Source organism: Xyrauchen texanus, chromosome 39 (assembly GCF_025860055.1).
Source record: "Xyrauchen texanus isolate HMW12.3.18 chromosome 39, RBS_HiC_50CHRs, whole genome shotgun sequence".
In the NCBI taxonomy this organism is placed as follows: Eukaryota; Metazoa; Chordata; class Actinopteri; order Cypriniformes; family Catostomidae; genus Xyrauchen; species Xyrauchen texanus.
In genome coordinates this window covers 29,738,029-29,751,311 of record NC_068314.1, presented here as the reverse complement: position 1 = coordinate 29,751,311, position 13,283 = coordinate 29,738,029, and the positions used below count along the sequence as shown (strand labels likewise).

The following is a 13,283-nucleotide window of genomic DNA, read 5'->3' as shown; positions in this document are numbered from 1 at the left end:
GGTATGGATTATTTTCATGCTGCCTTTATGTGCTTTTGGGGGCTTCAGATTTCTGGCCAACATTCACTTGAATTGTGAGGACCAACAGAGCTGAGGTATTCTTCTAAATATCTTTGTTTCAGCTCAGCAGAAGAAAGAAAGTCATACACATCTGGGATGGCATGAGGGTGAGTAAATAATAAGTGAATCTTCATTTTGGGGTGAACTATGCCTTTAATATGTAGAAAGACAAGGTTTTTCCTTCTACGGCAGTGACTGATGTCAGGCGTTAAGGGGACTGATACATGTTTTAGGCACTAGAGACCGCTATTGTACCCCTCAACGCAAACCCTCTGCCTTCATAAATTCTCCAATGAGAACAAGGGCTTTGACATGAGCTTTGACTGAGAAGACGCCGAAACCCAACAGTAAACGATTCGCCAATCAAATAACCCGGTCAGTCAGCAGAGCGCGCGCGAGAGGAAAGAGCGTGTATCTCATTTGGATTAACAGAAATGCGTTCGTAATTTGTCTCTGGTAATGCACGAGCCACGGGACACGAGAAACCACCGTCTGATCGCGATCTATCAAAAAACACAACAATCAAGAGGACCGATCTGCCCTAATATAAACGAGAAGGACTATGATCAAAGACAGTTTAGCGACGTAGGCGGCGACCAAGAGGCCGTGCTGAAGGTATGCGTTGCGATCTTTCTTTATTATCACAGAGAGAGTGCAGTTATAATTAAAGGATTCGTATTATATACGATCAGCTGTTTTGGCGTAGCGACTGTATATTTTCCTAAAATCGTTTGAGCGTTGATTGCGCTTCCCAAAACAGCGCTGCTCCAGTGTAACATTGAATAACTGGGTGCATTCCTAGAAATATGTGCTGTGAAAATCGATACATAATTAAAGGGACATGTTAAAAGATTATCTTAATGTCTTAAAACTGGGTTTAGCCACTACATGGTCTGGGAATGCAAGCAAACGTATTTGTAAACTTATACTGATGGTTTTATTTCTGTAAACATGAATGTATAGAAATAATGTAATACAAATTACATTAACTACCCATATATTCCTATAACAGAGCGGAGATGTTACTGTATGCTTGTCCACGTTTGACTAAAATCACAAAATAAATAAAAACGTATATAAAACAGATGAGTTTCACATAAAATAAAATTAAAAAAAAAGCAGCCAACCTTATTTTGCTGAATGGCTGATGTCATCTTCAGTGTGTGATGTCATTTAATGACAAAGTATGTCAAAGTATCATAACAGACAATAAATCAAAAGAAAACACACACAAAAAAAACCCCATTGCTGTCAGTGTTCAAATCACATATTTGCCACAAATGAATACACGTCAGTGGGAGAATAATTCTAAACACTTAATTCTAGAAATCGGACCATTATTTGGTCAAATATGTTTGCAGTTCAGCAGATCTGAGGATGTAAAGAAATGACAATAGTGCAGTAAATTGAAATGATTTCAATTATTTAATAGTTGACTTTTAGCCCCACAGCAGTGTGAAACATGTTAAATTTCTTATTCTTTTTAACAAGCCTATTTAAATTGTAATCAGTTGAAATTAAACATGATAAATAACATAACCTGTACTAGCCTGGGCACATAAAAGGCACCGAATTGTAGAAATAACCCAGCTGCTTGCCTTGGACCATTTAGAGAGTTTCATGACATTATCGGCTGTATTATTATTGTTTTATATATGCAACATGCTTTGTAAATATCCCCTTGAACAGATTTGGGCTTCAAAGCTCCAGAACCACTTAATTCATATTTAGTCATTCATCCTTTCTTTCATATAGATCGACATTATGATCAAAACAAAGATATTGTAAAATAAGCATTGTTTATAGTTTGGGTTATTATTCTTATAATTGTTTATAATATATATATATATATATATATATATAATTATTTGTACATCATGGATACTGTAAACAGAAAAAGGCAAGATGGTGTCTGTTTCTATGCAATGACTTGAAGCAATATATTGCTTAGGTTAAACTCAGCATCATTATTATTAAGACCTATTTACTCAAGGATCAAAAAATGTTTCAGTCTTATACAACCTACCACATTAATTGTAGTGACTCAATGTCAGCGTTTGTATTTTACTAACCTGAAGAGATTTATACAATTGGAAGTGCTTGGAAAATAGATGCATACAGTGTTTCGATACACGTGAGGACATGTATGACCCAATAAACTCAGTTGGGATTAAGCATCAGGGCCAACTTGATTCAAGATGTCATGTCGAACACAAACTGTTGATGATGGTTTGCAGTGTTTTGTAATTAAGAGAGCACATGTTAATTATACATGATTTATCCTAAAACATGTTGTTCCAGGATTAGGTCCTTATTTGTCTCTTGCAACATATTTGTCCTTTATATTAGTGTGCACACTTCATTTAAAAATTTCAGTTTGGAATAGGGCCCAGACATTCACCATTTTTTTTCAGAGTGCAAAATGTCTTGTGTTGTACATCTGAAACCACCCACACATCTAATAATACTCAGACAAAGCTTCATTTGGGGATGACAAGACCAGTCAGACTGGTGTGAAAAGTGTTTTCATCAGCTTTAATGTCAATTCTAAAGCAGGAACTGGAAAATCCATTGAAACTAGCTGTGGTGGTGTGTGGTCTACACAATATATCACAAATGTGTATATCGGAAGGGCTTGCAATAACAGAAGGATTTTAATACTTTTAAAAAAAGATAAAAAAAAAATGTATACCCTTTTCTCCCAATTTGGAATGCCCGATTCCCACTACCTAGTAGGTCCCTGTGCGGTTACTCACCTCAATCCATGTGGCGGAGAACATATCCACACACAATTTACCACGTGCCCCATTGAGAGCGAGAACCACTAACCGTGACCACGAGGAGGTTACCCCATGTAACTGTAACTTCCCTAGCAACTGGGCCAATTTGGTTGCTTGGGAGACCTGGCTGGAGTCACTCAGTACACCCTGTATTCAAACTCGCGACTCCAGGGGTGGTAGTCAGCGTCAATACTCGCTGAGTTACCTAGGCCCCGTTGTGCTTGCGATTGTTAAGGCCAAAAGACAATTCGCTTATTTGCGTTGCTGATTGGAAAGCAAACAGTATGCATGACTTAAATTCCGTTACAAGAATAATATAATCTATGAGAATGCTGCAAATTATCTCAGACTATCTCAGCTCAGGAGTTGCTTTAAGTTAATTTTTCTTTATTTCCACAGAGCAGTTCGTTATAAGTGCAACTCTGCAGGGTCACTTTCTACATGGCCCTTACATCTGTGATTAAATCATAAAATTATACAAAAATATGTTCACCTCGAACCACAATTTATATTTCAGTGATTATTATAATTATTATGTTTACATTTATAATTGTTTATAGTTCTTAATTTGTATTAGTAGTTTTCCGTCTGATGTCATAGATGAACAGTTGCGTGACGGTAAATGGAAAGGTGGTTATATATGATTTATTTTGACTACTTTATTATTTTAATTGCTTTTTTGTTTAGTGTAAAGTCCAATTTGAATTTAGAAATGTCTTTGGTTTAAGTTTTTAATTTAAATAAATTAATTTAAATTTCAATGCAAAATCACTAAAGCAAGAATATTTACAGATCCCTTAGCTAGGGGGTTAACAATGTTATTGGATATTGTGATATACACTGGCAGCCAAAAGTTTGGAATAATGTACAGATTTTGTTATTTTGGAAGGAAATTTGTACTTTAATTGACCAAAGTGGCATTCAACTGATCACAAAGTATAGTCAGGACATTACTGATGTAAAAAACAGCACCATCACTATTTGAAGAAAGTCATTTTTGATCAAATCTAGACAGGCCCCATTTCCAATAGCCATCAACCCAACACCTTATTCTTGAGTAATCATGCTAAATTGCTAATTTGGTACTAGAAATCACTTGCCATTATAACCACACACTGGTTCGTTAAATGAAGCTTAACAGTCTTTGTGTTTTGGTTGCCAGATTATACAATAGATTGGCATGTCTTAAGGTCAATATTAGGTCAGAAAATCTGAAAACATTTCAGAATGAACAACACACATTTTAATTGCACTTAATTTTTTCAGTTTAATTAGAATTTTTAGTTAAAATAAATAAAAAATAAAGTTTTAAGTTTGAAATCAAGCCACCCGAAAATTACCTCGCAGTACCACTTAGCGTCCAACCAGCGGTAATACCGGTGTTGAACGTAAACACTTCACTGGTGTCAAAATGATGATAGTCTAGTAAGTTTGTGCAGTGTGCGTCTATCCCATGAGCGCTCCGGAGTTCGAGCAAATTTTCTCCATTGTCATTTCAACATTAACAGATTGGTTGATTTCATGAGAATGAAATTCATGTTTTGTTTACCCATTCTTTATTCATTTTTCTCCAAAAATCTGCTAACGACTTGGATGATGTTGTGCATCCTACTGTAGATATGTAGCTAAAGGTATATTATCTATATGTGTTGCTATGTTTATTATCTCTGGGATAGACAGTCCTTTTTCCCAAGAAACTTCAGTATATTTGGGCGATGGGGGTTTTGATGTGCCGTGCTCTCAGATGACATCATCATAGGATTATTGTGTTGCATATCACATAACGTATTATCAAGCTACTTCCTGCATATTACATTTTCCACCACATTCTGTGGCCCAAAACCTCAGTCACCATTCATTTTCTTTTGAATGGTGACTGAGACTGAACTTGTCTTCCACGAAATGAAAAACATTATACTGGTTTGTAACAATAATTAATTTTTATTTTGGGTGAATGATTCCTTTTATGTTTCGTTTTGATTTTAACTGTCAGGTGACCTTTTGTTTCGCATTCGCCCCTGTGATCTGCTTTAGAATTTCTCACCGATGCCACAGAGGCAGAATGTTACCTCATAGTACAAATGTGGACAAGCTCGTACGGCCATCTGCCTGTCCGGTCAGAGTAGAATTGGCTTTTGACCAATATTAGGGTGGGAATGGAAGTGTACCATGATGGAAGACCACAGTCTGCATACATCCAAACTGACTGCGCAAGCCCTAATCAGCTGGCACATCATAAGTTTACACCCTGGGCATGGATGGAGCCATGTGATATTTGTTGGTGGATGTGTTGGGGGAGGGGTGTAAGTGGGGGACAGGGATGACAGCGGTCTCTTTGTCTCTGGCTCTCAGAGCCGTGTGAATATGTCTGGGTTGGCCCTGCCTCACGTGATGCTGCTGCCCTCACTCCTCCCTGTCCTTTGTTTGGCCAATCTGGGAGCCACCCCTGACTGAATGGGATTGTATCCCAGCAGGGGATTGACTCTGGGGGCCTGTATCTGGCTGGCCTGGGGTCCCTGTGCAACAATGCAGAATCACCCGCCATACCACCCCTCCTGCCTTGCCGCTCCCCTTCGGCCATAGCTCAGTCATGAGACTGCACTGGAAGGCCAATGTAGGCCAATGGCAGGGAATGAAAGACAACCTCAATAATGCTGTCTAGAAGGATATACATTTATATTTTTGAAATCTATCTGTTGGAATCTGAGAAGGTGTTTACAAGCACATCTGGGGTTTTTTTTTTTTCGAGATTGGTTTTTACACCTTGCACCAAATCATTGTATATTTTCTTCAATCCATGAGTCCTAAGATTGTTTGGGTGCTTGACTAGAAGTCCCTGAACTAACTTTATGTGCTGAGTCTTCTCGGTGTATACAGATCTTGTGCAGAAATTAAATGAGTGCCTAGATGAATCACTGATGCAGGGTGTAAAAACATCACAGTCAAGTCTGTATATCCTTCTCCTCTCTATTTATCTGGAAAACAAGTTTTGTTTACGTTCAACATATTTATTTAGATGGAAGTCTTATCAAGAGAGAATTGCAGAAGCACACAGGAGTTTCGGATGCATTAGAGGTCAAAATATGGAGCAATGGAGGGGTCCAAAAATGTCTGTCAGACAGATCCTTCTTTTGTTCTGGTGCCACTCTTTTGGCATAAGGTGTGAGAATGTCATACAGTTGTGGTTGTGGGCGGAGGAACATACCCCTTGGCACTGTTGCCACAGTATGAAGGAAACAACAGTTAAAAAATTGTCAAACGCTTGTGTCTTCCCCCACAACACATTTAACTTTCCTCAGACCTTTTGAGTTGTGTTTATCTTCAAGCCCATTAGATAAGCTGTGGCCCATAAACGGTTATACTAGTGGTATACCTTCAACCACTCTGGGGACTAACAACACAATTGAACACTAAAACTAGTTGAGCAGCACTACTCAGCAGGTATTGTGGTCTATTTGAATTCTAAGCTTATCATCTGTTCAGCTGTGACTCTGCAGGAACAGGCTCTTAATATGCCACATCAGTCTTGAAGCAGGAGAGAGCACAGCTTCCCCCCAACCACAGAGGATCCATCCTGCTGCACTGATGAATCTGCTGAAAGAGAGAAATAGGGGGATCAGCTTGGCTTTTTATTTGCTGAGCATGCAAAGACAATATGAGCCAGATGATCAGAGCCAAAGACAATCAAAGCCAGAGGCGCACACATATGCTCCTCTAAACACAAATCTAGCATTGAACATTTTTTGGATCATTTTGATCCAAATGTGATTTGAAGTGGTTCAGTAGATAGTCATGTAGTAACGGATTGTTTACCTGACCATTTGTGGTTATTAGTGGTGCTTTCTTTTACATTTTTTCATTGTTAGGGATTTGAGCAAACACCACGTATATCATCCCACACATTTGTGTTATGGACATGAATGAGTGCGTTTACATGCACAAACTTATACCGATTATGTTTAATAAGCCAGCAACATGTGGCCATGTAAACACGTTAAACAGGTTTCCTTTATCAGGGAAAGGTCATAAAAGTTTTAAGCAAAAAACACAAATCCTGTTAATCCTGTAAACAGATGATGATGATGAAAGATTTTTATACAGATGTTGCAATCTATCCGTTGTTGTAACATGAGCATGTGTTTCTTACTCTGTTATTTTATCTCTTGACAGAGCCCAATGAACCAGTTGTGCAACCCGTAGAGCTGCCGAGCTCCTTCCTGCATTCTTCTTGTTCACTGCAGCACCCCCTATAGGAACATGTCTGCAGCGCAAACGCAAAATGATCGGGAGCAGCGTTGGGGTTGTCTGGAATCCCTCGGCCTCAGCCAGAGGGAACTGGTCCTAGCGGAAGCACTGCAGATGGAGTATGACGCCCTTGCTCGCCACCGAGAGGACAAGGGTCCGGGCAGTACTCTACTAGCAGAAACCAGCAAGTCGTCCCCCTCAAGGAGTGAGCCTTCCTTGCCTAGACGTGTTCCCAGTCCTCGGAATAATTTGCAACAAGTTGTGTCAGGATCTGACCCTATGACCAACCCTGTTCAGCCCGGGGTCTCGAACCTTTCAAGATCCATTGGCGAATCTCACAGCTATAGTAAGGAACCTTGTTACATCCTGGACAAATGGGAAAATGAATTGGAGGGAACATCACAGTTGCTAACGAAGGGACTGTCACCTCTAGATGAGCCTCCACCGGTACCGCCCAGAAATCCCATCCTCCAGAATGATCTGTTCATTGTCCATCGAAACTCTGCTCCACGGGATGTGAACATGTTCACTCCTGAAATGGATCAGCCCAAGCTTTCATCTGGAGACACTCTGAACTATGATAACCTTAACGACTCTCTGAGCAAGCTTAATGCTCACAGCAACACCCTTCCACCTCAGGTTCCCCCCCGCACCTATCTTCCAGTGCAGAAGAGCACTAGAAGCCAGCGAAGAGTGTCAGTTGAACCGGTGAGCAATCTCTCATCTAGGCCCAGTATGTCTCTGAACTATAAAACATATTTAAGATCTTATTTCCATAGGTATTTGTTAAGTGGGTTTGGATGAATAAGTATAATTTCTAGAGGTAGGCATTTTCAAATATTTTCAAACCCACAAAAAATGACTAATTGATTACTTGTAAATTAATTATGACACGTTTGAGAATGGACATTTTGATTTATTTACAAATGTGAACTGAACAATATGCATTCATAAAAATTAGAAAAAAATTATAATAATAAAAAAACAAGCACTCAACCCATACTAAAGGCACTCGTTACTAAAGATTTTAAGAACTGTAAAAACTCCAGAGTAACCATCTGTGACAACTACCAACCACCTAGTAACACCATAGCAACCACAAAAAATACCTTAGCAACCGCCCTGACCACCCTAGCAACCAGCTATAAACGCCCTAGCAACCACCAAGAATACCTTAGCAACCACCTACCAACACCATAGCAACCACCCAGAATACCTTAGCAACCGCTGTTACGAACCCCTGTTGTTACTATGCTCGTTTCGTAAGGGTTCAGCAACACACGAGGAGACGCAAAGCAAAGAGCAGTTTAAAACATTTATTATTTGACTAATAAATGACTGCATAAACTCACGTCTCTCAAATTCACTCACTCCACAGATAATACACATTGACTTGACTCTAACGTCAACATAGACATACTAAACACTAACAAATATAACAAAAGTAGTAGCACAAAACAAAGAACACAGTTGGAGTTGATCAGCCGCTAGACATCATGATGCGCACGGAGTTCACCGCTGCGTGTCTCACCCTCCTGCACACACCACTTATATGCTCAGCACGAGCCATCAGTAAGGTCATGTCATGTAAGGTCAACATGTGTTCAGCCCATGTAGACGAATAAATAACTACATCGTCTAAGTAGATATTACAGTTAGGAACCTCGCCTAAAACTATAGACATTAAACGTTGAAACGTTGCTGGTGCGTTTCGCAGACCGAATGCCATACGCTTATACTGCAGAAAAGCATCAGGGGTTACGAATGCGGAGATCTTAGAGGCGCGCTCGGTTAAAGGCACCTGCCAATAACCTTTCAGAAGATCTAACTTAGTGATGTATTTCGCACCCCCAAGACTGTCAATGCAATCGTCCATCCGCGGTAACGGAAAAGCATCAGCCACAGTGACGGAATTTATCTTTTGGAAGTCAGTACAAAAACGTAAAGACCCATCAGCCTTTGGTACCAAAACGCACGGCGAGCTCCATGGACTATTACTCGGAACAGCGAAACCATTCTGCAATAAATACTTAACCTCACTTTTCATTGCTTCTCTCCGACTCATTGGGCAACGATAAGCATGTTGCTTGATGGGTAATGCACTACCAACCTCGATGTCATGCTGGATGACATTAGTACCGGGAGGTACGTCATTGAACAAACTCGGGAAACTGTCTATCAGCTTCATTACGTCCTCTCGCTGTTCAGGCGATGGATAGGATAGTTGATCGGGAAGCGAAGATAAAACCTTAGAGTTCTCAAAACATGCTCCTCCTAAAGCTTCCATAGATGTATTCAACCCGTCGTCCGCAGTATCGGTAGGCAAAGCATAAGCTAGCAATGAAACACGCTCAGTATTTAATTTAGTCACCAGTTCACAAACCAAATTCTCAGTGTTCTCTTTTGGTTCGACACAACAAAAATATGGTTTCAACATATTCACGTGACATAAACGAGTTTTTCGCCTCCGTTCTGGAGTGTGTAAGATATAATCAGTTTCATTCAACTTACTTTTTATCACGTAAGGACCGGAGAAACGCGCAGAGAGAGAAGATCCAAGAATAGGAAACAACACTAGAGCTTTCTCGCCTGGCAAAAAATTACGCACAACTGCTTTCCTATCGAAATGTTTTTTCATTTTCTTTTGTGACAGAGAAAGTGCTTCCTTCGCCACAGTACAAGCATTGTGCAAACGTTCACGAGTACGTGATACAAAATCAAGGACTTTGGTCTTCGCAGACGAACCGTTACAGAGAAATTCCTCCTTTAACATTTTCAAAGGACCACGGACATTATGTCCGAACACAAGCTCCGACGGGCTAAACCCAAGCGAGTCCTGTCCACTGACTTGACAAATATGACATCTCTTACAGTAGGTCACGACATCAGATTTTAACCCTGGCCAAAAAAAATGCTGGAGCACCCGGTTATAGGTCTTAGTTATCCTTAGGTGTCCAGACCAAGGATGGTCATGAGCCAGACTTAAAACATGTACTCGAAATTTCGAAGGCACCACAATTTGATACACCGCATTCAAATCTTCCCGCTGCTCAGGATTTAAAGATCTACTCCATTTACGCATGAGCACATTATCTTCCCAGTAAAACTGGTGGTTACGCAGTGACATTTTGTCATTTTTAACACTCGCACGACATTTTTCTAATGATAAATCATTTCGCTGAGCTTCGATCAGAATCTCGCGCGAGACGGACAAATCAGCGATAAGATCAAAGCTAACAGATGACCTTAAAGTCGTTTTAGACGAGTCTGGAGAATCGGGAAGAACATCAGTTTTCAAAATCTTTGAGAAGACAGAATCGCAAAGAGTATTACTTTCCTGAATGTCATGTTTCGCCTGTGCTCGCGTCACCACAGCACTAAACACATTCGGCAAATTTCTACCAAGTACATTAGCCTGCAAATCGTTACACGGGACATCAATGACTTGCACTACCGGCATTACCTTACCTCCAGCTATGTCATTTCCCATGATAAAATCCACACCTTTCACCGGTAACGAAGGACGAACTGCAACCTCAAAACACCCAGATGCCAAATCGGACGAAACATATACCCGATGAAGAGGAACGGGCACAAAACCCATTTCAATACCCTGCACAATCGCGCTGGTATTACACGCCGAGTCAGCACAAAAACCCAAAATATCTGTTAATATAAAAGACTGAGATCCTCCGGTGTCACGGAGAATTCTTACAGGTTTTCGGCTTTCGACCTTCTCATTTAACGACACAAATCCATCGAACAAAAAAGGCTGAAAACAGCTATCAGGTGTCGCAAGAGAAATTAAGGATGGCGGGGACACAGTTTTCACTAAAACCGAACCTCGCGGCTGAAAAGATGAGGAATCTTGTGGCTCTTGTTTACGTTTTAAAGTACGACACTCTGCCATAATATGTCCCATCTTATGACAGTAACCGCACTCTCGATTAGACTTTGAACTGGTAGGAACCCATTTATTTCGCAAATCAGAAAGATTTTCATTTTCATTTAATGAGGAACCCCCAGAGTCAGACGGACGTTTTGGAAACACAGTTTTATGCATTAATGCATACTCGTCAGCTAACACAGCAGCCTGTTGTACAGTGCTGACTTTCTGTTCGTTTAAATACAACGCAGTACGTTCTGGAACACAGTTCTTAAACTCTTCAATCAGCAAAAGTTCTCGCAAAGAATTATAGTCAATTACCCTGCACGCCTTGATCCACCGATCAAATAAAATGCCCTTTTCGCGAACGAACTCGACATACGTTTGAGATGTGCCTTTTTTCGTGGTACGAAATCGTTGTTGATAGTGCTCAGGAACCAATTCATATGCTCGTAATATAGCAGTTTTCACGGCATCGTACTGCACGCTTTCCTCTAACGAAAGAGATGCACACACCTCTTGTGCCTTACCTGATAGTTTACATTGTAACATTAGTGCCCAAACCTCGTTTGGCCATCTTAAGGCAACAGCAACTCGTTCAAAAGCTTGAAAATATGCCTCAACTTCCCTCTCACGGAAAGGTGGAACGATACAGATATTTTTAGCCACATCAAAATGTGTCGAAAACGGCACTACAGACTCAGATCCAATATCAGACGGCACAGAATTAACACCCGAAATTGATGGACCAGCCGATGTCTCAGAGTTAACCTCCAACCTAGATGTTTTAACAATAGATTTTTTAGGTACCTCTGGAACCGCCTGCAACTCCAACTCCCGCAGTCGCACCTTCGTATCAGCATCAATTCGATACATTTCGATCTGGCACTTCAAATCATCTTGTCTCGCCTGAGCTTTGTCCTGAGTCTCCAATTGTAACCGTGCTAGACGTAACTTTAAACGGGAATCTGCACGCAAACCCGGTGATGAATCTGTGGACAGTGAAAGAGGTTCAAATTTAGGTATTGAAAAAGACGGACGTACCTCCGCACCAACCCCAATCACTGGAGTCACTGGAACACCACTCGACGAACTTAAGGGCGAACTTCCTACAGCTGGTGTCGCCAACTCCGCTACTGCAGTAGGAACAGCATCCATAGAAGGAAATACCCCTTTATCAATCAGGCTAATCACTAAACAAGCTTTCAACTCTTCTTTCCGCAGTGCTCTAGAGATAGAAATCTCATAATGTTGAGCAATAAGAAACAAATCATTTTTCCGACATATCTCCAAAACTTCAACACTAGGTTGATCTAAAAATGTATTTAGCTCAAACGTTACCATCTTTAAAGAAAAGAAAACGCAAAAGCAGTCAGGATAATCCAACACCCTCTGGACCTACCTACCCATTAATCTAATTATACCCTATCTAATCTTCAGAGGGTACCGATTAAGAGATCGCTCTCTCCCCCGGAATACCTCCAAAAACAACAAACTAAAATCCATCCATCCATCCATCCATCCATCTTCAACCGCTTATCCGAAGTCGGGTCGCGGGGGCAGCTGCTCCAGCAGGGGGCCCCAAACTTCCCTATCCCGAGCCACATTAACCAGCTCTGACTGGGCTGACCTCGAGCGTTCCCAGGCCAGTGTGGACATGTAATCTCTCCACCTAGTCCTGGGTCTTCCCCGAGGCCTCCTCCCAGCTGGACGTGCCTGAAACACCTCCCTAGGGAGGCGGCCAGGGGGCATCCTTACCAGATGCCCAAACCACCTCAACTGACTCCTTTCAACGCAAAGGAGCAGCGGCTCTACTCCGAGCTCCTCACGGATGACTGAGCTCCTCACCCTATCTCTAAGGGAGAAGCCCGCCACCCTTCTGAGGAAGCCCATTTCGGCCGCTTGTACTCGCGACCTAGTTCTTTCGGTCATGACCCAACCTTCATGACCATAGGTGAGGGTAGGAACGAAAATTGACCGGTAGATCGAGAGCTTTGCCTTTCGGCTCAGCTCTCTTTCGCGTGACAACGGTGCGATAGAGCGAGTGCAATACCGCCCCTGCTGCCCCGATTCTCCGGCCAACCTCCCGCTCCATTGTCCCTCACTCGTGAACAAGACCCCGAGGTACTTGAACTCCTTCACTTGGGGCAAAACCTCATTCCCTACCTGGAGTACGCACTCCATCGGTTTCCTGCTGAGAACCATGGCCTCAGATTTAGAGGTGCTAATCCTCATCCCAGCTGCTTCACACTCGACTGCCAAGCTGATCCAGTGAGAGCTGAAGGTCACGGACCGATGATGACATGAAGACA

General features: G+C 41.5%; 1 protein-coding gene across 1 annotated transcript in view; it reads left to right on the top strand.

The window, feature by feature from the left end:
- The first annotated feature begins 448 nt into the window (after positions 1-448).
- LOC127632998 (phosphatidylinositol 4-phosphate 3-kinase C2 domain-containing subunit beta-like) overlaps positions 449-13,283 on the top strand; it is a 67,554-nt gene continuing 54,719 nt past the window's right edge. Inside the window, exons 1-2 of the mRNA XM_052111853.1 lie at positions 449-675; positions 7,011-7,793. Coding sequence (XP_051967813.1) covers positions 7,098-7,793 — 696 coding nt within the window. The 5' untranslated portion in view covers positions 449-675; positions 7,011-7,097. The remainder of the gene's footprint in view (positions 676-7,010; positions 7,794-13,283) is intronic.